At 48.5% G+C, this 23292-nt stretch overlaps 1 protein-coding gene across 1 annotated transcript in view; it reads left to right on the forward strand.

The window, feature by feature from the left end:
* SLC6A13 (solute carrier family 6 member 13) overlaps window positions 1-22529 on the forward strand; it is a 31273-nt gene extending 8744 nt beyond the window's left edge. The window contains exons 6-15 of the mRNA XM_053942812.1: window positions 1871-2003; window positions 5919-6053; window positions 14469-14572; window positions 17262-17386; window positions 17932-18044; window positions 18191-18328; window positions 19407-19509; window positions 20157-20257; window positions 20712-20882; window positions 22030-22529. Of these exons, the coding sequence (XP_053798787.1) occupies window positions 1871-2003; window positions 5919-6053; window positions 14469-14572; window positions 17262-17386; window positions 17932-18044; window positions 18191-18328; window positions 19407-19509; window positions 20157-20257; window positions 20712-20882; window positions 22030-22149 (1243 nt within the window). The 3' untranslated portion in view covers window positions 22150-22529. The remainder of the gene's footprint in view (window positions 1-1870; window positions 2004-5918; window positions 6054-14468; window positions 14573-17261; window positions 17387-17931; window positions 18045-18190; window positions 18329-19406; window positions 19510-20156; window positions 20258-20711; window positions 20883-22029) is intronic.
* The last annotated feature ends 763 nt before the right edge of the window (window positions 22530-23292 follow it).

Consider the following 23292-nt stretch of genomic DNA (forward strand, 5'->3'; position numbering starts at 1 on the left):
TTTTGGTCTCACTGACCTCCTTCCTTTGAATCCATGCTGCTGTGTGATACCAGCGTGCTCCCAGGAGGCTCTGGCATGGTGGGCAGTGACTTTTGTATGTGCACTGGTTTTACCTCAAAACTAGAAAAAGGAGTGATGTTTTCAGTATAGGGCGACTAATAGGCAAGTTATGCTGAGGAGAGAAACTCACCAAAATCAAAACTAAATGCTAGAGTCAGATAACTTCACACTGAAATCTGTATTCATTGCTTTCTCCCCTTGTGTTAGTTACCCTGGGGTACAGAGTAGCTTTATGTCTGTCACAGAGGCATAGGTCTGTTGGCTCAGGATCTCTGATGATCCTCAGCAGGCCCAGTTAAGCACTGAGCCCTGGCTGAATGACTGTGCAGGTAACCCCTCTGCTGTCACCGTGCATTTCCCTTGTGCGTTTGGATGGATGGAGGGCTCTGTCCCTGCCTACCCTCGGGGGTGGATGGAGCACACACACAGCACCCCCAGGGCTTCCTCAGCTCAGCACAGGGACACTGCTTTTAAACTCCAAAGTTTTAAATTTTTTTTGTCTCCTATGCGCTCCCTGAGCCTGTGCTCTCCCTCTGCCTGTTGCTCACAGGTGATTAGAAGGTGGCCTGCCTTAGGCTGCTTTTCCTGTGGCTGAACGCTGGAAAAGTTGTTGTTTCTACCACTGCTGTGACCATCCCTGTGTTACTGGGGAATAAGCAGCATGGGATTGGAAATTTCCGCTGTCCATTGTTTTTGTTCCTTCTGTTTTCACTGTCTGCAGCATCTGTTCCTGCTGTCCCTGGGCAGGGAGGTAGGAGGCCAGCATTTCTTTGAGGAGCTCTGACCTACCAGTGGGCTGATCACACACTCCACAGATCTCTCCTGGCTGCAGTATAGCACCCAGTTAGTTCCAGTCCAGTGGCACCCTTTGCACTGGTTAGAGTCCACATCCTTAGAAGCAGGCAAAGAGCAACATGACAAAGCGTATCTGAGAGAGCACTGTGAGTTTTCCAACTCTTCTCTCACCCCCTCAATCTGCTGCAAGGCTGTGGGGCAATGAGGGCAACAGTGTGCCTTAGACAAGGGTTCTGCAGCACCTTTATTTTGGGATAATTGCTGTCTTTTGCAGCAGGGTGGACACTGCTGGTTGCTGGGCTCTACTGTTGTGCAAGTCCCTCTCTGCCTGTCTTAGGCTTGGGTTTCTAGGACTGCACCCTGGAGTTTCACTCAGGTTCAACTGTGTGGTGTAGGAGATAGAGGAGGATGAATCCTTACTTTTGTAAGTGATGAGGAAGACTTGACATACACATGACATGGAAAGGCTTTTATTATGTAACCTCATTTGTACCAAGGTCCACATAGCCCAGGATTTTATCTCCACACTGGCTGCAAGAGGATGCTCTAGGTGACCTCTTCTGACTGTGCAGTGGGGATTATGGTGGTCGTGCTTGGGTCTTAGTCACGGAATGGGATGCTGTGTGCTCTGTGTTCTGAGGTCAATTATGTGGCTGCCTCAAAAGAGAGAAGTGTGCTATGGAGAAGGGGTTGAACAGCATTGCTTCTTGGATGGTCCTGATGGATTCTGCATTGTAAGTGCAGTGTACCCCTGACTTTGAGGATTGCAGCATGTCAGAAAAGTAGGTGAACTTTGTGTGTCCATGGGTGACCTGCCAGGCTGGCATTGTTTTTCAGAGAAGAGAACTGCTTAATTTCTCTGAGGCTTTCAGCACAGACCTGAACCTTGTTAGTAAGACAGCTTTTCTCCCCAAAGCCATCAGGCACCGAGGAGGTGAGAACCAGCATGGTGTTGGGAATATTAGTGGCCAGCATCAGTGACCCTTGCATGTTTCTTTTCTTCCCCCCAATGCAGGAGGCGAGTGCTAAAGATTTCTGATGGCATCCAGCACCTGGGCGGTCTCCGCTGGGAGCTGGCTCTGTGTCTCTTGCTGGCTTGGATCATCTGTTACTTCTGCATTTGGAAAGGGGTCAAGTCCACGGGCAAGGTGAGTCCTTGGTTCAGGTCAAGCCTCTTCCCTTGGTCACAGCACTGGTTCTACTCACCTTTTAGAGATTCAGAGAGGTCCTTGAGGTCCCTGGGAACCACTGTCTGCATAAGCTGGTGGGAGCCTGTAGGGCTCAATGTGCAGCAGGAGTGTGAGCCAGGCTCTGTGGTTTTGGGTAGGAAAGGATGGGAGCACTGAGACATCTCAGAGCATCAACTTCCAAGGTGTATATCCCCATCTAGTCCCTCTCCATCCACAGGCTGAGGAGACCCTACAGTCTTCCTCTGTCTGGGGTGGTTGCATGTTCCCTTCCTTCCCACCACAGCATGAGCAAGCAGAAAGTTTTTGCCTCTGCTGGCAAGTGCAGCTGGAAAATCTCCAAAATCATTAGATATAAAAAAAGGTAACTGTGATGGCCCCAAAGCCCTCTCTGCCTCAGCACCATAGAAGTTGTTTTTTATGCTTTTTGCTTGTCCCAACTCTTTCTACAGTTGCTTATGTTCCCCAGCAGTAAAGGTCTCCTTTTTCTATCCCCACACCAGTCACCACAGAGTTATTTCTTTTAATGTTTTTGGGAAAAAACTGGTGTCGCTGTCCAGCTCCATTCTATGCTATCTGTTACAGAGTGTGCCACTCTCATTTGCACTGACCCCATTACTTAGTTTCTGCTACTGCCTCCTGACACCATTCCCAGCTAGCTTTGTCTGGAGCCAGCAAGAACAGATGGAAATGAAAAAAAGTTTAGTTATTTCCTAAATGGTGTCTTCTCTGCATGTCTTGAACAAGCCATCATGTGTGATGGGGTGTAAACTTTAGCTGCACCCATTTCTATCAAGTTGATGGGATGGATGTTAGCAGTTTCTCTTGCTTCCAGAATGGTCTGGGATTGTGAAACATGACAGGGAAATCAAACAGCTTGCAGGATGAGATCTTCTGGTTTCCATGGAGTAAAATGAGAAGAAAAGAGCATCTGCTTGCTGTGGTGGCCTGGTAAAAGAAAACAGAGGCAGTCTAATAACAGCAAATATGATATGAAGATACAGCAAATGTAGTGTGGGAAGTCCTGAGAACAAATTCCATCTATTTTAGATACAAGTTCTCGGTCAAATGCAAGTGATTTTTAGCAAAAAGTACTAGTGATGGTGAGATCTTGAAAACAGAAACCTCCTTTCAGTGAAGCAACAGTGTCCATAGGTTTATCAATCATCCACATATTTCATAATCTGACTAAAATGATGGCTGTAGGAATATAACCCCACTGGGAAAGAAATATTCCTTAATTCTGAGGATTTGCCTGTGGAGGGTCAACACCCTGAGCTGAAATCACCCTACCCAGATCAGCAGTGGTTCTCATCCTCCAGCACAGGGACTGCCTGACCCCAGGAGCACTCCCACAGGCAGGAGGTTGTCACAGATGGAACCACTTTGCTGAGGCATGTGGATCAGATTCAAATAAAACCCTGCATGTTGTTGACCAGCATGTGACAGAATGATCACACTGATCCCGGCAAGGTTTCTAGTGATGTAAGTGCTAACAGTGCCCAAAAAATAAAAAATATTGGGTCTGAGCCAAAGTAATATCTCATTGGATCCAGATGTTCCTATTGTTAGAAGTTTGGCAATATTAATCCAGCAAAACATTATCCAAATTCAGGCCTCTGGTCTCAGTGGAGGTGTGAGTGACTGTGGAGTGAGAAGCTTAACACACTAATTCACACAGGCTGTAAGGCACACAGGATGTTACCAAAATATGAATCCAAATCATGTGCCAGACAACTACCAGTTTGTACCCTGAGCTCCTAAAACTGATATTATTTAGAGATTAAGCCAATGTGCAACCTGGCATCCTGGAAGAACGTGCACTAAGGTTCAAAGACAGTGAGTTGTTTTTATGATTTTTGTTTTTAATCTTGCTTTCATGGGCTGAGGAAGCTTAGACTTGCATCCCATTATTTCCTGAAGGAAGACGCTGGTTGTGTGGTAAATACAGTGATGATGGTTAAACTTGCAGGAGCTGCAGATTTGATTTACTGTCACTGTACAGCTCTAAATCAGAGGCTCCTTGAAAATTTGAGACTATGGGGAATTTACTTGCTGAAGGATCCTGTCCTTGGTTTCTACAGTGTTCAGGATGCAGATTCAGAGGGATGTGGGTGAACCTGCTCCAGATATCTCAGGCAATCCAGAGCCTCAGCAAGGAGGTATTTTTCACTGATCTCTGTGTCAGTGTTATCCAAGACTGCTGAGATACATAGAGCAGGGCACATGAAATGCATAGACAGAGATGATAGTCTAGTATTGGGTTTTTTCAGGGATGGGATATCTTTCAAATCCTGTCCTACAATACAAAACTGAATGACTGGAGGGTGTGTGTCCCGACTTAGGGGAGGACTCACAGAATCAGGTGCTTTGGACATTGCTTTATTCAGATGGAGTCTATCAGAGTGGGTCCAGGAAACAAAATCTTGTTTTGAATCACTGCTCAGATCATAAATATTACTCAGGGGCAGAGCAGAAGTGGTCATACTGTCCAGGGAAATCATATGCCTGTTCTCAGTAGGATGTCCCCTAACGCAGAAATCACCAAAGAGGAGTCACAGCCTGTGACTCCCACTAAGACATGGTGGGCTTTAGGATTTTAAAGCAACTTATTCTGGATGGATGGGCAGGTGTGAGAAATGGATTACTTCACATCATTACATTTTGTTCTTTCTCCAGAGATGAACTCTCTAGTGCACAACTGCCAGAGCTGAGAAAAGAGCCATAGGGTAGCGTTCAGTTGAAGCATGCTGATGCAAGTCCTTGCTCAGCACGTCCACACAGGAGAAAACCTGAAGAAGCAACATTTATTTTTTTAGCCTAGCATGATAATGAACAATCTCTTCTCAAGGTGGCCAGTAATTCTTTCAGGTGTGGAACCAATGCAAAAGGATTAATCACATTACTTGAATTGTTGAGGAGGTTGCATGAGCTCTCAATACCAGTTTGTGTGGGACACAGACTGCAATGTCTGTAGGGTGTCATTGTGGCACCCTACAGCAGTTAGCCTGAACAGTCCTGAAAGTACCCTGGTAGTCCCCAAACTGAGTGTCACATTTACCAGAGGTGAAGTCCCTGAAAGGATTATCTGATACTGGTTTCCAGCTTTCCCCCAAGGGATGTAGCTCCTTTGCTTGAGGAAAGTGGTTTTAACCCCACCTGAGAGTGTCTGCAATGCTCATGGGGCTAGTGACACAAAAAGCAAGAGGACACGTGTTCCAGGTCCTGTTTGGGTCTGCATCCTTAGTGGCAATTCTGAGACTTGCAGCCCTGCTCTGCCCGAAATGCCCATGACGAGGTCACTCAGAGGCAGCGGCTGCGAGTCACTGCAGTGGGAAGGGCTGGGCACAGCACCTTGGCCAGTTCCAGCTCTGAGCTGGGGGCCCCCAGCATTGTCCCTGGTGGTCCTTCAGTGGCAGTCATGTTTCAAGGTGTTACCTGCACACCCCTTCACCCTCGCCACTAAACGCTATAGAGAAGAGACTGTGTGTCACTCAGACTCTATTTGGAGTAGGGATGTGAAGATGGATACTGGGGGCAGCTCCTTCCCTGATGCATGTAGATATTAAACCACTGCCTTGAGAAGACCCACTCTGACTCCAACCTGCTGACAGCCTGGTTCAGGGTCTGGATTGTTCTAGGACTAGAAAGATTTTCTCTGGCTCCAGACGTCCAATGGTATGTCATAAGTTTCCTGAGTGCATTTTAAAACACGTTTCTTTCTACTGCAGGAGACAGCAAGGTGCTCATCAAAGCAGCCTGACCTGTTCCCTGCCCACCTCTCCCAGCTCGGGGGTCAGTGCCTTGACACTGGCTGGCACTGTGTGCTCTGGCCCATGCTGCTCTCTCACACTTGTCCCTTCCTGCTCCTTCCAGGTGGTATATTTCACTGCCACGTTCCCATACGTCATGCTGATTGTTCTGCTGATCAGGGGAGTCTCCTTACCTGGGGCATCCCAGGGAATCCTCTTTTACCTTTATCCAGACATCAGTCGCCTTGGAGACCCTCAGGTAAGGTGGGGGGGGAATGAACAGCTAAACTGTGCTTGCATGGATTCCTCTGGCAGCCCTCACTCTCTCCATTTTGTTTTCCTACTCTCTTTCTTCCAATTTCTATTTTCTGACCCCTCTGTGGCCGTAAGGCAGAGCTGTGATATTGGTGTCTTTTCTGATAGTCCCTGCTCTCTTGCCTTCCAGTGCTGTTCCCATATTTTCCTGTCTGAGTTGAGTCTGAATTGCTCAGGGGTATGGGCAGTGGGATTTAATCCTTTCTCATGAGTGGTGCAAGCTGTCCCTCCTGTTTTCTGGGGAGGCTCCTCTGCTGTGGAGCCAGATGGTGCATGGGGTGCCACTTTGCACTGTTCTGGCAGCTTGTGGGGATGAGCCCTGCTCCTGGCACATTTGCTCCACCTTGGGAAGCGTGCCAGGTGCACGGATGGTGGGAGCCATGGCATGCTGCAGCAGCAGTCCCTGAGACCTGGCTGCCTTTCTCTCCTTCCCATCCCTGGTGAGAAATTCCTGCCTGTTTGACAGGAGGGTCAGCGCCCAACTGCTGCTTTTAATCTCTCTGGGACAAGTTCTTCCATGTTAAATCCTGGCTCCAGCTGAGCTACTGTACCAGCCTTTGTGTGAAGGTGTTTCCAAAGGAGATTAAAGGGTGCCTGCCTGGAAATTAGGCCAGCAAAACCCTTGGTAACCCTTTTAACTCTTTCTGGTCTAGCACCAGTGCTGCCTCGGTTATTACTTTTGCGAATGGGAACATAAGCACTGATGGCTGTATGGCAGGAGGTGAGTAGAACACTGCTCCATTGGCATGGAGGTCCAGAAGAGCATGGAAGGGTGTGAGAACAGGTCTGTGATTGCTGTGTCTCTGTTTGCACTGATAAGGTGCAAGAGGCTTCTGAAATGAAATAATATTTTTCAGTGGTGCTCCTTCTCTTACGAAAAGTCCTGTTGTTACCATGGCTGTGTTGCTCAGGGGACTGAACTAAGCCACCTCAGGCATGACATGGTTGGTTCTAGCTGTGTCCTCATTAGGTCTGTCCTGGCAAACTTTTTCAATTGCAGCCTGTGCTTTAGAAGCAGATCTTCCTTCCAGCCTAGAAAATGCTGATGGAAAGGCAGAGTAACCCTTCAAAGTAAGAGGATGGCTCTGAACAAGGGGAGGAAAACTTGCTTCTCCCTCCCCACTCCACATTCCCTGATGAATGTTTTACTTCTGAGAGAGAAAAGCAGGATTTGGCAGTGATAGTTGCCTTCCTCTAGAATGTTTTAACCATCCTACTGAACTGTGTAGCAGGGCTTGAGTCTTCTCTTGTCTTCCTACTAGAGAGGTAAGGGTTAGTGCCCCAAGCCCCATATATGTGCCCCCCTGTCTCTGTGCAGGGACTATGGTGTGAGTCCTGCCAGTCCATGGGAACCAAGTTGATTATAATTAATTTGTGCTCAAAGGACAGTGGGCTGTAATTGTTTACCAGCAATTCTGTACTGCTTTGAAAAATGGAACATCCTTTAGTGCTTGGGAAGGGATTTTGGAAGTTAAAAAAAAATTAAAAATGAAAAAATGACCTCTCCAATCTGAGCCTTATGAGAAGGAATCTCAAGGGGAGGCTTAAAAAAGGGCAAACAATATACAAGGGGACAAAATCAAAGCTCCTCTAAAATATATTAAAAACTATGTGAAAAGAGGGGATGAATTATTTATTTGATTCTACCGGGGAGCAGCAACAGCTGAGATGTGATTAAATGTCAGAATATCAGGCTGGTGTGTGGAAATCATTGCTTTTCACCTGCCAAGTGACCTTGGACAGAACTGGGAAATCCTGTCCATGAGAGCTCAGTCGAGCTGATTGGTAATGGTCTCCTCTGGCTGTGAAGTCTACAGCGCCCTAAATCTTCCTGCATCTTCATCTCCTTAATCTGTGAAATGCCTATAATTAAAATGGTAAATGAATTGCAGTTGATAGGTAGATCAGACCATACAGAGAACTGCCAAACCAAAATGTTGAATAAGGAAGGCCAGTTATGCTCAAATATGAGCAGATAACAGCAAAACCACTGAAGATATAATCTGTTTTGAACTGCATGTCCCTCCCCCCCAAAAAAAAAACAAAAAAAAATAAAAAAAAAAAAAAAAAAAAAATCTAAAAACCGAGCTCATAGCTCATTTTTTAAATATGTAGATTATTCAATATTATGATATTAGCATGTCAGTCATAACTAGGCCCAAAGTCTATTCTCACTCGACTGCATTGCTGAGCTCCAGATGCATCCTGTGTGTTTCACAGCATGAACCAACAGAGGGTCTTGGGGTCATCCTCCATTTGTATTTTTGATCACATAACCTTTTGCATTTATTGGTTTTATCAAGTCTTTTATTCAGCAGGAAATGCTGAAAATTTATGAATATGATTAAGGAGAGGGATGCATAGTGGGATCCACCAGTGAGAAGATGAAATGAGAGGAATTCAGAGTAGAACTAAGATTTACGTGTGTAAAACTTGTCATTAAAAGAATTTTTTCAGGTGCTGTCAGGCTTTCTGTTGATTGAAGCTTTCATAGCACTGCCAGCCACTGTTTAGACAGACAGATATAAAGAGAGGACGGGTGGGGTTGATGCAGAAAGGACTGTCTTGTGTGTTTGGGTTTGCATTAAAGAGAAGAAATGTAACAGTCTCCTTTCACTCTGGTATCAAGTCTTAGCTAAATTTCCTTAGGTTTAATGCTGAGTGTGAATGGAGAAGTTGTGCTCAGAGGCTGCTGTTGTGCTCAGAGTTTGTGTCTCTCTGGAAAAGCTGCAGATGCTTCTCAAAGCCACCCACTCTTTTTCCTCTTGAAATTTCCAGGAAACACCCACCATGCTGTATTTGCTTGTACTTTATCCAGTTTTTATATAAAGAAAGAAGCTTCTGTGATAAGTTGCTTTCCACCCATCCCAGATGTGCTGAAGGCCCCTGAATTTGGGGGCTGTATCCCAATTTCTTGGGGCAGGGAAGCACTGGAGGTGCCAATAGTCAGCAGAGTTGAGCTTTTACTTCTGAATACCCTTCCCTACATCCCTCTAATTTTCTTTCACCTGTTTCCCTCATGATTGGTTTTCGGAGTGTTTGCCCTGCAGATTTCCCTCATGGCTCTTGTTTCCCAACAGACAGGACAGAAAGGGAAGGCAAGAGAAGATGCCCGCAGATTTTTTTTTTTGTGGGAAGGTCTTCCCACTCTGCCTGTGGCTGCAGAGGGAGAATGCTGAGGTCATGGTTTGGACCAGAGCAGCTCTCACAGTCAGTGCTGAGCTGAGGATAAGCCCCTCCAGCCACCACAGGGAGGATGAGAGATATGTGCATCTTGCAGGGCTAGGACCTGCTGGGTTAACCATGGGCCCCTGAAGCCATGCTGGGAAGGGGTCAGAGCCCCAAATTCAGGCCCTTCCTGCTGCTGCTCTATGGCCAGCACACGCTCCCGCTTCCCTGTGAGAGGGGAGGGCGACCGCAGGCCTCCTAAATATTATTTGTTCTCCGTATTTATTGCTTTCCCAGCAGGCCCTTGTCTTGACCCAGCGTGCTGGGTTTGCACAGCTTTCCCCTTCCGCGGGCAGGTGTTTGTTCCCGTGCGGAGGGGCTCCCGCTGTGCCCGTGTGCGGACACGTGCATGCAGGGCTCTGCTTGTCCCCACCACGCTCCCCAGGCCCTGGCAGAGGGGCTGCGAGCCCGGGCACTGCTCCCACTCCGCCCTGGGGACAGAGGGCAGGCACCGGGCAGCAGGCAGGGAGAGCTTGGTGCTCCCACAGCATGCCAGAGGGGCTCGGGGCTGGAATCATCTCCTCTGCCTTGCCGGAGCAGCGCATCCCCGTGGAGCGAAGCACAGCTGTATGGTTTCCTCCGCCTCCTTGTCCTATGCCTGTTCCCAGCTCTGCTGCCACGGAACCCGGCCGTGCAGCCCTGCTGAGGCTGATCTCAGCGCTGACATAACAGGAAGGAATGAAGCTGTCTGTCTGTCTGCCCGCAGACAGGCGGGGAGGACCATAAAGCCCGGCTTCCCAGGCGTGCACTGCTCGCCCCTTTGCACGTCCCCGGGGCAGGCAGCTGCGTTCCTTGGGACGAACCACAAATCTGTTTGTTTTCTTGTGGTGTTTAAAGTAACCCCACTGGGTGGGAGGGCCCTCCTGGGTGAAAAATGTCCCTCCAGGCCCCCAGGTGTCCTGAAGTGCAGGGATAACATGAGATCAGTGTTCTCAGGCAGGTTATTGTGGGGGCATTGAGTGCTGGCAGAGGGAGATTAATTAGGGAACAAAGCCCCTGTTCCTCACTCCCGAGGAGTATTTTCGAAGCAGATGGGGCTCTGGGATTGGGAACATGATGCTGGGCAAATGGAACAAGAACACTTTACAAATGCCAGTGACCCAGTTCCTGTCTCCTCTCTGCTGAGATGAATGGGGATGGGGGAAGCATTGCCCTGAGCTGTGTGGCAGGGCCTCAGCTCTGTGCTGGTGCAGCACTGTGGGACATGGGCTGCATCTTTGGGCTGGGGCCTGTGGGCCAGTCCTGAGTGAAGGGGAACGTCAGTGTGCTGGAAATCGTGCCCTGGGAGTCTTGCAGTAAAACCTTAGGAGTCACCATCTCCCTTTCTAAGGCAGGGATGTGTTTGTGTGGTGCAGTGGGTGCTGGTGGGTAGTGCCAGCGCCACAGGCTGACTCGTGAGCCGTGATGTTGTGAGCAAAAGCAATGCTGCTTGAACTGTAGCTCAGGACTTGGCTGGTTTTTGCTCTCTGCTATGCATTACACCAAATGTGACCCTCCACATAGCATGTACCCACTCCGTGCTGTGCTCTCTCTGCTTGCTGATGGGGACAGTTCAGTGCTTCTCAGCATGCCATCTATATTTGAGGTATGGCATCCACTAGGGTTCAATAACGTTTTGCTTGAAAGTGGTCTTGCTGTTATTTGTAAGTGCTTTGAGAACTTCCTAAGGAAGGACTTGTTTCAGTACTGGGAGCTATTAAATTGCAGTACATGTAATAAAGTGAATATTGCTGAGAAAATTAAGGGACAGAGGAATAGCCATAACCATCTTGAATAACTGCAGCTCAGGTGTAAAGGTTTTGGCTAAAAACAGAGTAGGAGGCGATTGCAAACTGGGCCAAGCAACATGTTCAAAGAATTTGAACTATGAATTAAATAATCTGGATGGCTTAGAAAAATGCAGACAATAATTAAATCAAAATACCCATGCTGCCAATGTGCCACCAAAATCTGAACAGGATAACTTTATCAGTCTCTTTGGGAGCAGTGGCTAGAGAACAGGAGGATGCTTTTATCTGCAGTGGAAAGAGCCCTGCCTGACCCTGCGAGGCCTTTTAGTCAGACTGGTCTGGGAACAGCTGAAAAAAACATTTCTCTGAGTCACTACAGGGAGAGAAATGAGCACAGGCAGCAGGTTCGGGAGAAAAGGTTTGAGTTGCTGTTTGCTGAAGTGAATGTTCTGTGTAGCCCTCATGAGCCCTGTGGGGCTGGATGGGCAGTGGTGCTGCTGGAGGAGGCTGGACCCTTTCCACTCCCAGTGACCCCACAGTCCTGGGACTTGCTGCTGCTGCTTGATCCCATCACCAGTGGGTCAGGAGCACACATGGCATCAGTCCTGTGGCAGTCCTTTGACCCCAAGCAATTTGGGAATTGCAAGGAAACTGGGGAAGTCGTAGAAGTCTCTTGTCTTTGGCCCAAGAGCTGCAGTAACCTTTTAATGTGTGAAATAATGTGTAGGCAGCCTGAGCTGGTGTTCACAGTCATGCTAAGTAGGATCATAAGCTCTGCAAGTCAAGCTTAGCTTTATTTACGGTTTCAACGACAGGCTGCCTTGCTTCAAACGGGAACATATGCTAAGGCAGGTCCTGAATTCCCTAAGGATATCCCTCTGGGGCTGGACTCCCACCCAGCCAGGTGTGCACCCCACAGGTGTGAGACTGGGCAGAGCAGGCAGTGAAGAGAGGAGCCCACAGACCCCATGCTGGTCTCTGCTATGCAAGTCAGGGTTATCACTGGATTTTAGAAATGAGCCATGTCATAAACCACAGAGCTAACGAAGCTTGGCCTCTTCATATTTGGCTTCCACCATGGCTGGTAAAGCACCAGTTCTTTTCCTGCCTGAGGGGTATTTCTCCTTTGCTTGTGTGATGTATGTGATATTTAACACTGGTTGACTCTTCTTCCCTGTAGCTTTCTGCTCAGTGGGGACTCTGAGTTCCTGTCTTTTTCCCATTCCATAACTATTGTGCAATTCATAGGTAATTGAGATCCTTGAGGTTTCTGACAACTGTTAAATTTGGTTGAAAAGCATCAACTGAGTCTAATGTTATGACAGGCACGGGGTAGGCAGTTTAATGGCAAAAGTCTTGTTATCTTGACAAATTGAGCTACAAGAGCTACAAACCCCATGAGAGTGTGTGTTTTGAGCTCAAATTTGATGGAAAACAAGAGCTCTATCAATGAACAGCAAAATAAAAAGCAAACCTAACAAAGCATTTTATTCCAGTCTGTGCAAAGATGTTTAAATTATTCATGCAAAGATGTCTGCTGGTCCAGCTCACCTTAGTGCCTTGCTGTGCCTAAAATGTAGCTGCAGAATGAAAGATGTGCCCATACTGCCCAAGAGCACTCTGATGCTTTAGGAATCGGTTTTAAAAAGGACTTTGATATTTTTCTAATGTCTTTGAACTGAAAAAAATAATACCTTGCTCTCTAAACTCATCTTCCCATTCATCTCCAAAAATAGTAAAATACACTGAGATCAATTACTTTTTTTACTTCCCAGCGCCTCGAATTAGTTGTTCCAGGCCCATCTCATCACCTGTCCCTTCCCATTCTACAAATCAGAGATTTGATCTCACTCCCTGTTTGATCTGAAACCTAGAGTCCAGGGTTTCCATGGACTTAAGTCAAGGTTGTGGGGTTGAATGTTAGGCAAGTGGCTTGCAGAACAGTCAGGGAGAGCAGTTTCACCAAACCTAGCCCTAGCAGCACGTTGCCTTTCCCTGCTGGGGTTTGCAGCAGTGGGTGGGGAGAGGATTTATTCTGTGCATCTGTGCCTTCAGCTAAACCCATAATTTCTTCTGGGAAAATGTCAGTTAATGGGATTGTAACATGCCTTCATAAGGCTCATCAGCCCAGGAAGGAGAAGAAGTAAATATCAAACAAAACCTGTCCCCACATGATTGTACTTTGGCCAGTACGAAAGAGGAAAGGCAGAACCATGCATTGGTAAGGGTGGCCTCAGCAGTGGGCGTGGTTGAGCAGGTGCTGCCCAGCTTGCCCATTGCCTCAGAACATGAGGTCTTGGCTGACAGATACAGGTGTGAGTTGAAGTCATCAAAACCTGTGGAAAGCACGGTGGTGCTTTCCACTGGCTCCTCTTCTTCTCAGAGGGGCTCTGGGGCAAGGCTGCCGTTTGAGTCCTTACTGGCACTGCTACTCTGGGAGGGGGAGAGTGTTGTCAAATGGAGACTTTTCTCATAAAGTTGTCCCAGCAATATTTTATTTCTGCTTTTCTTTAGTCTTGAAAGTGTGGCTACACTTCAGCATTGTTGAATGATTGTCTTATATCTGTTTTACAATCCCCCTAGGAAAAAAAGATCTTAGAGAACAGAGGTTTATTTAATAATCTTTGTCATTGCTTCATTCCCCACCATTGGTTCCTGCTTTTGCTGTTGTCTGCAGAAGGCAGTGACAGTGCCTGAATTGGTGGCTGCACACAGCTAGCCTTTCAGATGAAATTTGGCATTGACAAATGTCAGCCTTAGAGCCCTGGGATGCGTTATTGACAGTGAGAGCAAAGGGCCTCATGGGAATAACAGTGTTTTTGTATGTTCTTTTAGGAGCTGTCTTATGCAATCAATTCTGTTTATTTCTAGTATTCCTCCCCAGTTCGATTTCATTTAAATTTTGGAGTATTTACATTAGGTCTTGGAGGGAAGGGCCACCACTACAAGCTGTATGTACCTGTGCTGGCCAGTTGGAGACTAGGCTTACCCAAATCAAGTACCCTTCCTCTGGTGGCAGAGGGCTCCTTCAGCTCTCATGGAAAGTGTTCATCTGATCTCCTCTTGCTAGGAGGCTCTTGAGTGTCACAGGGTTCTGCAGATTTGTCAAAGAAAGAAAGTGGTGGTGATAAAGAGCTATATGTGATTTGGGTGGATGAGGCTCCTGATGTATCCCTTCCCTTTGGCACGCCTAGCCCCCCTGGGTGCCTCACTGAGCACTGTAATTCCTGGCACTGTACAACCTGCCTCTAGAAAAGGTTTGTTTCAATGCAGAGTCCTGCTGGCCTTCTGATCCCTGGCCTTTCTGGTGCTTACAGCAGCCTTCGGGCTCTGTCTCTTCCCATCTGTGCAGTGTCTGTGCTGGCCTTGTCTTCTCACCTGTGTTTGCATCTCCCTTGCAGGTCTGGATGGATGCAGGCACTCAAATCTTCTTTTCGTATGCAATTTGTCTGGGATGCCTGACGGCTCTGGGCAGCTATAACAAATACCATAACAACTGCTACAGGTAACTGCTGCCTCGAGCCTTCCCCTTCCTGAACACGAGAGATCTGCTGGAGGCTGCTGGCCTTTGGAAGTGTCATGATTTTTGTTTCTACTCAAGGCATAGGAAAACTCTTTCCAGGTGTTTTCTCCCCACATCCAGTTCTCCGTGCTTTATACCCAAGGGAATTGTCTGTCTGTCCCTCTTCCACATTCTGAAAAGTTGTATCCTCTTCACTAGCTTTGTGACCCCAGCCCACACTACAGCCTCCATTATTACATGGGTGCACAAGCAGCTACAGGGAAAGCAGAACTGTGAAATCTAATGGCTCTCAACTGAAGTCCTTTCCCCTTGTGATTTATCTTTCTGTGGTTCATTTGGACCCAGTGACTGGCACAGCTGTCAGTGCTCTGGGTTCCTGTGTGCTCTCTCATATGGTTACATATGAGCCTGCAGATGTGACTTCTGTTTATTGCTTGCTGGACTGCAGGAGCAGAAATGGACTAGGTTGCCAGATGGAATCAGGCTGCTGAGTTGAAGTGGTCCAGTGAAAATAATCTCATTTTATTGAGTGTAGGTGTATCCATCCCCAGGGTTAAAAGGCTTGTGTGAGAAGAGGCCACCTCTCTTCCCACACTTCCTCTGCTGATTGGGTTGCTCCTGGTACTGGCTTCTCTCCCCAGCTTTTAAATTCAAACTTGTGGTTGTTGCCATCAAAGGTCCAGGGACACCACTGGCTACATGATGCTTGCTTGGCATCTTTCTTCACTTTAAGAGTTCATTTCTGCTGCAGGCCTGCCTCTCCAACAACAGGGCTAGGATGCTTGTTTCTTTTCATGTCCCTTCTCCCACACTGAGTTTTGACAGAAAAAGCTGTAGGAAAAGAAGAGATAATAGATATGTTTCTGGCATTCAGCATGTCCTTGGACATTAGCCCTTTGCATCCCCAGTCTAATATGTAACATGGAGATGATGACAGGGGCTGCTCAGCAAAAGGGTTGTAAAGACCTTCTGTAACTGCAGCTGAGAATTGCTGTAGAAAGGGGAGAGATTTCTGTGTGCACTTGGTGCTGTGCTTTTACCCTATATGCTGTTTGGCTCTTCTAGGAGCACTGGTCTTAGTTTTGGTGTCAAAACTTTGACTAGCCTTTCCCAGAATGGACCCAGTTTTAATGAGTCAGTCCTGTGCTCTACAGGCTTAGTTGGGATAAGAAGGCAGAATCAGGATTTAGCAGGGGAGAGGGACATCAGCATGGTGCCCCATTTTGTTATACCAGGCCAGGTACTTTGTTATTTCCATGTCACCTATTCCGGGTGACCTGGAAAAGGATGTAGGCAGTAGAAACCATTGTTTGTATGGCAGTGGTCCAAGATGGCATCAAACAGTATTGACCATTTCTTGTTTCTTGTCACAGCAAGGGAATTCTTCAGGTCTTCCTGGTTCCATTTCAGGTGTAAATCTGCAGAGATCTCTTTGATCTGGCCATCCCCTCATTTTACTCTCTACCATGACACCCCTTCCCACCTTCCAGATAATGGAAGAACACCTTTCAGCCCATGCCTTTCCAAGGAGGGTTTGACCTGTCATGGATACATCCAGGGGAAAGAGGGAGAAACACCAGGAAGGACGAGGAACTATTTGAAACATGTGAGAATTTGTATCAAATTACTGAGAATATAATTTGAGTGGAGAGCAGGCACTTTATAGCAGCTGGGGAAATGAGGTTTGGGCTTGGGCTTCCCATTGTGCTGGGATTGGTGGAGTGTGGCCTTTCCAGCTGGGAGATTCATTGAGCCTTAGAAACCAAATGCAAAGGCAGAGCAGTGGTGCTGGGTGCTGTGCAGTCCTTGACAGTGCAAAGAGCTGTGCTTTGGAAGGAGTGATTTGAATTTGTATGATGCAGGGGCTCTGACCTAGTTAACATGCAAGCAGGAGCACAAAGACCCAAAAATGCTATACAACTGAAGACTGATACAGAAAAATCACACTGGATTTGCAGAGTAACAATTAATAAAGTCAGAGCAGGCCATGAAATGCCAGAAGGGGTGCATTCAGTTTGGTTCAGAATATCCCAGAATGATGCTGCAAATGTTATTGTTGTCCCCAGGGTTGCAGTCACAAGACGACTAGGGAGACTCAAGCGTAAAAAAGGAATTGGATAGATAAGAGATGTTCAGTTTAAAGTGTTGCTGGATGAGAATGAGATGAAACAGAGACAAAAGGGAATAGATCAGAGAAAATAAATTGGATGGCTGTGATTATCTTTTTCTCATAAAGCAAAGACCAGGAGATAACTAGTTGTGCTGAGAAGCCAGAAGATTGTAACTGGTCTGAGAAATCTATTAAGGAAAAAAAAGTGTTCCCTTCTCAGACAAAAATAAACTGTTACATGCTGGTACAGGAGAGACCAGGGGAGAGAGATGGAAAAAAACAGAAAAAAACCCTGGCACGTAGATGTGTGGTAAGATTATCTCACAAGCAAGGAGGTTAGGTGAGCAATGCATCTTTATGCTGTCCTTGGACAAGGCTTCCCTTGGGGGAGTCCTGCTGTGTTGTCCAGCCTGGGGCATCTTTCTGCAGCTCCTGGTGCTGAGTCAAGCTGCAGGTGTGTTGGGAGAGACACAGTGGCTGGGAGAGAAAAGCGGGTGCTCTCCTGGGGGGCTGCCATGAATTGTGGGTCATAGCTGGCTGATGCTTTGCCCCTTCTCCCAGGGACTGTGTGGCCCTGTGCTTCCTCAACAGTGGCACCAGCTTTGTGGCTGGCTTTGCCATCTTCTCCATCCTGGGCTTCATGGCAGAGGAGCAGGGTGTGCCCATCGCCAAGGTGGCTGAGTCAGGTGAGTGAAGACCCTGGTGGGATGGGGCTGTGGAGGTGCTGCCACTTGAGCCCCCAGCCACCAGGGGATGCCTGCAGCTGCAGATTCCCATGCCTTGCTCTCTGCCTCCAAAAAGCAGGGAGAAATGAGTGCAAATGAGTGCACACTCCTGAAGTACTGAGATGCAGTCAGTTTGAGCCTAATAAAAGCTGCCTCTAAGGGTGAGAGCTGGGGTTAGGCAGCTGCTATCTCTTGTGGGGAGGGTGCTGAGGTGACTGCATGGCATATCCCCAGGCTTGTGCTGTGCTCCCTGGGCTCAGAGGCTTCCCCTGGCTCCCAGCCCTTGCAACAGTGAAGCAGCCAGAGGTTGCCGTGTCCCCTTACCTCCCTTCCTGCTTCTTCTTCACTGCTCCAGGAGTTTCATGCACAGCATGGATATTACTGGAGTGAGAGGGGCTGCATGGTCACAAGCTGTGCCTTGGCTGGGTGGCTGCCTCGGGCAGGTCTGAACCAGCTGTGCTGCTGCCGCTGCGGTGCCATTGCTCTGAAAGCCCTTCTCCCTGCAGGGCCTGGCCTAGCATTCATCGCCTACCCTCGGGCTGTGGTCATGCTGCCCTTCTCCCCACTCTGGGCGTGCTTCTTCTTCCTGATGGTTGTCTTGCTGGGACTGGACAGCCAGGTAAAGCTGCAGGAGCAGAGTGATTCCCTACCAGACAAAAGCCACTGTCTCCTCAGGACAGGCTTCAACTTGGCTGAGGGGGAGCCAGTGGGACTGGGAAGCTGGTCAGGATGGGCTGATAGAGGTGGGATCTCTGCTTTTTGCAGTTTGTCTGCGTGGAGAGTCTTGTGACAGCTCTTGTGGACATGTACCCCACCATCTTCCGCAAGAAGAACCGCCGTGAGACCCTCATCCTGCTGGTCTCCATCCTCTCATATCTGGTTGGCTTGGTGATGCTCACAGAGGTATTTTGGGCTCAGGCCACCTGCATGGTACTTGACAGGACAGAGTGGGACCTGGTGGGTGGTGAGGTTTGTTCTGGGGCCAAGAGCTTGCTGCTGAGTCCCATCCTGCTGCTCTGTGCCTGCAGGAGGCTGTCCTGCCCTTCGCACACCGTTTGTGTTTTCCCTTCCAGCCCTTACCCTTTGTGCCAGTCACAATCCTGATACTTCTCCTGCCAAGACTGATAGCTGGAGCTCTGGACAGCCTGTGTTTTGGTTATAAATTTATCTTGACACAGACCAAACCTTTACAGCTGTAGCCTGTTGCATGGGAAGGGGAGTGCCCTTGTCCTTCTCTTTCTTCCTGAATGGAGCTACAGGAACACTTGCTATAAGGAAACTTGTCAGGCCTCAGGGCACCCCTTATCTATTATACTGGTATCCTCTGTATTACCCTTGTGATTAATTGCCTGGGAGCTAAACTGTTCTTGTTTAAAACTTTGAACTCTGCCTAGCAATATGAATGTGTGGATTGATGCTGCCAGAATGCTCTTGGCACTTCCTGTTTTCATTTGGGCGTAACTTTTGGAAAAGCTGTCTCTGATGTTGTACATGCAACATTGTGCCTGGACTTACCCATAGGCTTGTTTTGTAGGCAGCCCTGCAGACCTGGGCAGTGAAACAGCCAGGCTGCATGCAGTTATTTCCTTCTGCAAATTGTGACTTTAAAGTCAATCAGATGGATTGCATATCTTAAAGGGGGGGTTTCCATCCTCACTTCCAGCTACAAGAGTTGCCTAGGTTTTCTCTTCTCCTAAAACATCCCTGCAATCTCTGGAAGTCAGTTGCCATCTGCTGTGCTGCCCTGCATTGAAATGAAAGGTTGCAGAGACTCCTGAGAGCAGCAGGGTGGCTGCATGTCTCTGTCAGGCCTTGGGCACAAGGGATGTGCCTTTTCCGTAGGCTAAAACTCTTTCCCAGAGAGGGAGATGCCTCCAACTCTGGAGAAGATACTGAGTTTGTTTTCTGCTCTTGTTCTAGCTCTTTGCCTGATTCTTCTCCCCTCTCTCTCACCTTGTTTTGCCCACTTGGGCCTTCCCAGGGTGGGATGTATGTCTTCCAGCTCTTTGATTACTATGCTGCCAGTGGCATGTGCCTGCTCTTTGTGGCCATCTTTGAGACTCTCTGCATTGCCTGGGTCTATGGTGAGTATGAACTAGTGGGGGGTCCACAGCTCTGGCCTCTCATAGTCTTGTCTGGTTCATTCTCAAAATTTTGGTCAGTAGCTTAACTTGATAATTGCTTTGTAGTGCAAGGCAGAATCTAAACCTTTGCTTTGGTGCCCCTGGATTCAACTGGCAGGGACTTCCTCACAGGAACACCCTGGGAGATCTGCCTGGCAGATATGCCCTGCATGTTCCTATGCGCTCCTGCTTTTGAGACGTTCCCTCCTTGGGGAATTGGAGCTATCTGAAAAATCTTTTCTCAACCTGTGTTCAGAGGGCTTGAGACTCAAACATTTTGAGAACCCTCTCTCACAGTCTTGACTGTCACCAGATATGGGTAAAACCTGGTCTGAGGTGCTAGCCTTGGAGATGCTGAGGGGCTGGTCCTGCTGACCTGCTCAACTGTGCTGGGAGGATAGGAAGTTAGTCCAGGGCAAAGATCAAAGCTGGCCACACTCCTGAGGAGCTCCCTGACCTGTTGGCTATGCTGAGGCTCCTGGAGCAGTGAAGAAGAAGCTGAGGCTATTGCACCTGAAGAGTGGTGAAGCAGGACCCTGGACACGCAGACCCTGCTGCCCTTCTTCCCTGGTGGCAGTGAGGGATCCCATCCTTGCCGTCTTCTGCAGGTGCCGAGCGTTTCTACGATAACATTGAAGATATGATTGGCTATCGGCCGTGGCCTGTCATCAAATACTGCTGGCTTTTCATCACCCCTGCGGTTTGCATGGTGAGGACACACAGGAGGAAGAGCTGTGGGGAGGAAGATGGGCAGAGCTGGGTGCCTCTGAGATACAGACACCTACATATATACAGAGGGATGTGCATATATATAGGGGGTTATGTGGCCTGGACTATGGGGGCCTTTTGTTATTTGTGCTTGTGGCTTTGGGGGACAGGTGTGGGGCTCAACAATGGGGAGAGGCTCATCTGTGACAGAGGTGTTTGCTGGTGGGACAAGCTCCTTGATGTCATGACCAATGTTGCCTGTGAGGGCTGTCCCAGCAAACCCTGTTTAACAGATGTCTCCTCTGTTGCTGCCCTCAGGTGCTCCTTTTTGCCATGAGTCTCCCTTTTTACCAGGAGTCTCCCTCCCTTTCTGTGGACTTACCAGAAAGACCTCTCTTTGCTCATGGTGTTGATTTTCTTTTTCTTTTTTTTCTTGGTCTCTTTCACTTTGCCAGGCAACCTTCCTGTTTTCTTTGATCAAATACACCCCGTTGACTTACAACAAGAAGTATGTGTACCCGTGGTGGGGAGACACTCTGGGATGGCTGCTGGCCCTCTCCTCCATGGTGTGCATCCCTCTCTGGATTGTCTACAAACTCTCCACCATCAAAGGCTCACTCAGAGAGGTGAGGTTGGTGCTCTGGGATCAGGGCATGGGCTGTGCTTCTTTGTTGAACTCCAGCCCTGTGGCGGAATCATTTGTGTGTTGCAAGTTGATTAGGAAGGAGCCCAGAATAAATCAATTAAATGAGTTAATTGCTATAACAGTCCTGTTTTTTTAAATTCTGAAGTGCTGGAGGGCTGCTCCAAGCTGGCTGCTGCCTCTTGGTACCCTTTTTTAATTTCTTCTGTCTCTTTGCAAATACCACCAGGAAAAAGGTCATTAGATGGAGAGGATAAAGATGATCTCCATGCTGCCCTTAATTGAGGCTTGAGGACTTGCTCTGAGAAAGCTCCAGAGCCCCTGAGAATTATAGTCAGCTGAGTTCACCAGTCTGTGCTGAGGCCATAGAGTTGGAATGGAGGGAATCACTGGGAATTTGGAGTTCCCATCAGTCTTAGTGCTCTGGGTCTGTCCTGCTTCCAGAGTGATGCATTGCTGGTTGCCCTGTAATACACTGGAGAGGCAGGGAGCTACAAAACCAGGCCTTGCTCCAGATGAGCATCCTATCCCTGCTACAGCTCATGATTTCAGGGTGAGGTTTCACAAACAGTCCTGAACCCCCAGGATCCCTCTCATTCCCTGCCTCCTGCAAGTGTTCCAGAATGGGTTGTGACAGCAATGGGCCCCTGACCCCTGTGTCCAGCGCACACAGGGAGGAGTGGGAACAGCTGCAGAGGCAAGGCAAGGCTGCACAGCATGATGTGGTATGAGAACAACCCCTTATGAACTTGTCCCAGTTAAAGCAAATCCTGTGTGCACAGGCTCTGTGCTGATGGAGCACATGACCTGGAGGTACTTGGTCGCCAGCCTTCCTTCAGACTGTTTTCTAGCCCTGGCCTGGAGCAAATGGAGAACAGAGTTTTCCTCCATTATCCCTGTGTTAGATACCTCATGTGCTCAGTGCTTGCCTTGGGACAAGTGGTTGAAGATGAGTTTATCCTCTCGGTTTCTGAAGTACTGACTGTCCTTGTTTTGGACATCTCTGGCATTTAGTGAGCAGATCTGCAGCTGAGCCTGGCTGGCTGAATGAAACCCATGCCTGCTAGGGAAGGGCCCAGGTCACTTTTTTGTCCTTGCAGCTGTGCTTAGTGCCTATCTTTGCCTTCCAGAGGTTTCGCCAACTCACCTGCCCACTTGAGGACTTGCCTTCCAGGCCAGGCACAGAACAGCCCATTCCCTCTACCAGAGCTGGCCTCCTGATGCTGACAGAGCTCGAATCTCATTGCTAGGACTAGTGTGGCTCTTCCTCCCTCCCCCCAGGATGGTTTCTATACAGCCTTTGCCACCTGTTGGATAACGCAAGGATTCTTCACTCACCAAGAAGAGAGGGATTTCTGGACTGAGCTCCCTTCTCTGGAAGATTTGAAGGGCTGATGAAGAGGCTGCCATGGAGATGGTCTGTGTGGAGTTAGCAATGCACCTTAATTCTCTCCCTGGAGAGAGCTCTGAAGGGGCACATCAAGCACCAGTGTTCCTGAGAATCCCCAGGCTTCTGGTGGGCAGAAAGGAAGGACTGAACCTGGAGTAAAGTGTCAGAGTCAGAGCTGTGGCTCCAGTGTGGACTTCAGGAGCTTCTCCATTCATTCCATTAAATCTATGTTTTTCCTGACTAGATCTGCTCTGTCTCTATTTTGTCCCACTGGCATTCCTTGCCAATAGCATGTTAGGTGTGATGTGTGTCAGCTGAGCTATGCTGGGCATCCAGATCTGCATCTCTGTTGCATTGGCACAGTGATATGGGAAGGTGGCCAGAGGAGAGGAAGCTTGGTTAGGGTAGGAAGGAAAAAAAACAGGGAGCAGGGGTTCAGAGGCTCCTCTAAGTGGTAGGCCTGGGGGTACCCTAGTGAAGAGTGCAATGCCACCTTCTGCCGGAGCCACTGCCAGATCTCAGACAGAAGTGTCATCTGTCTGATTGAGTCACCAGGCTGTTCCTGGGGTCTGAGAGCAGCATGTGGATCTGTGTTTTCTTCTTGCAAGTGAGGGATCATGGGAAGCTCTCCCTTGCCTCTGCAGATCTGTGTCTTTTTCAGTGCTGACTACCTTCCAGGTGCTCTGGAGCCAGTAATTTTGGTTTTCCTGTGAATGGAAGAAGGGCTGAGTGGTGGAAACAGAATCTGCATGTTATGTCAACAAACAGGGCCCCTAGTTTCCAGGCTGTTTGGGTAAAAGAAATAAAACGCAAAGAGCTTGTGTTTTAAGTACTGTAGCGCCAGCATCTGAGGACGGCAGCCAGAGGACACGTAACCCTGGGAAGCTGGATGGCTCCCAGGAAACCCTGAGGAAGCTGGAGCGTGGACAGAGCTGAGCCAGCAGCCGGAGGCGCTCAGCTTCCTGAAGCACGCAAGGACACCGGCGGGCCCCACGCTACGGCC

Source organism: Vidua chalybeata, chromosome 5 (genome assembly GCF_026979565.1).
Source record: "Vidua chalybeata isolate OUT-0048 chromosome 5, bVidCha1 merged haplotype, whole genome shotgun sequence".
Taxonomy (NCBI): Eukaryota; Metazoa; Chordata; class Aves; order Passeriformes; family Viduidae; genus Vidua; species Vidua chalybeata.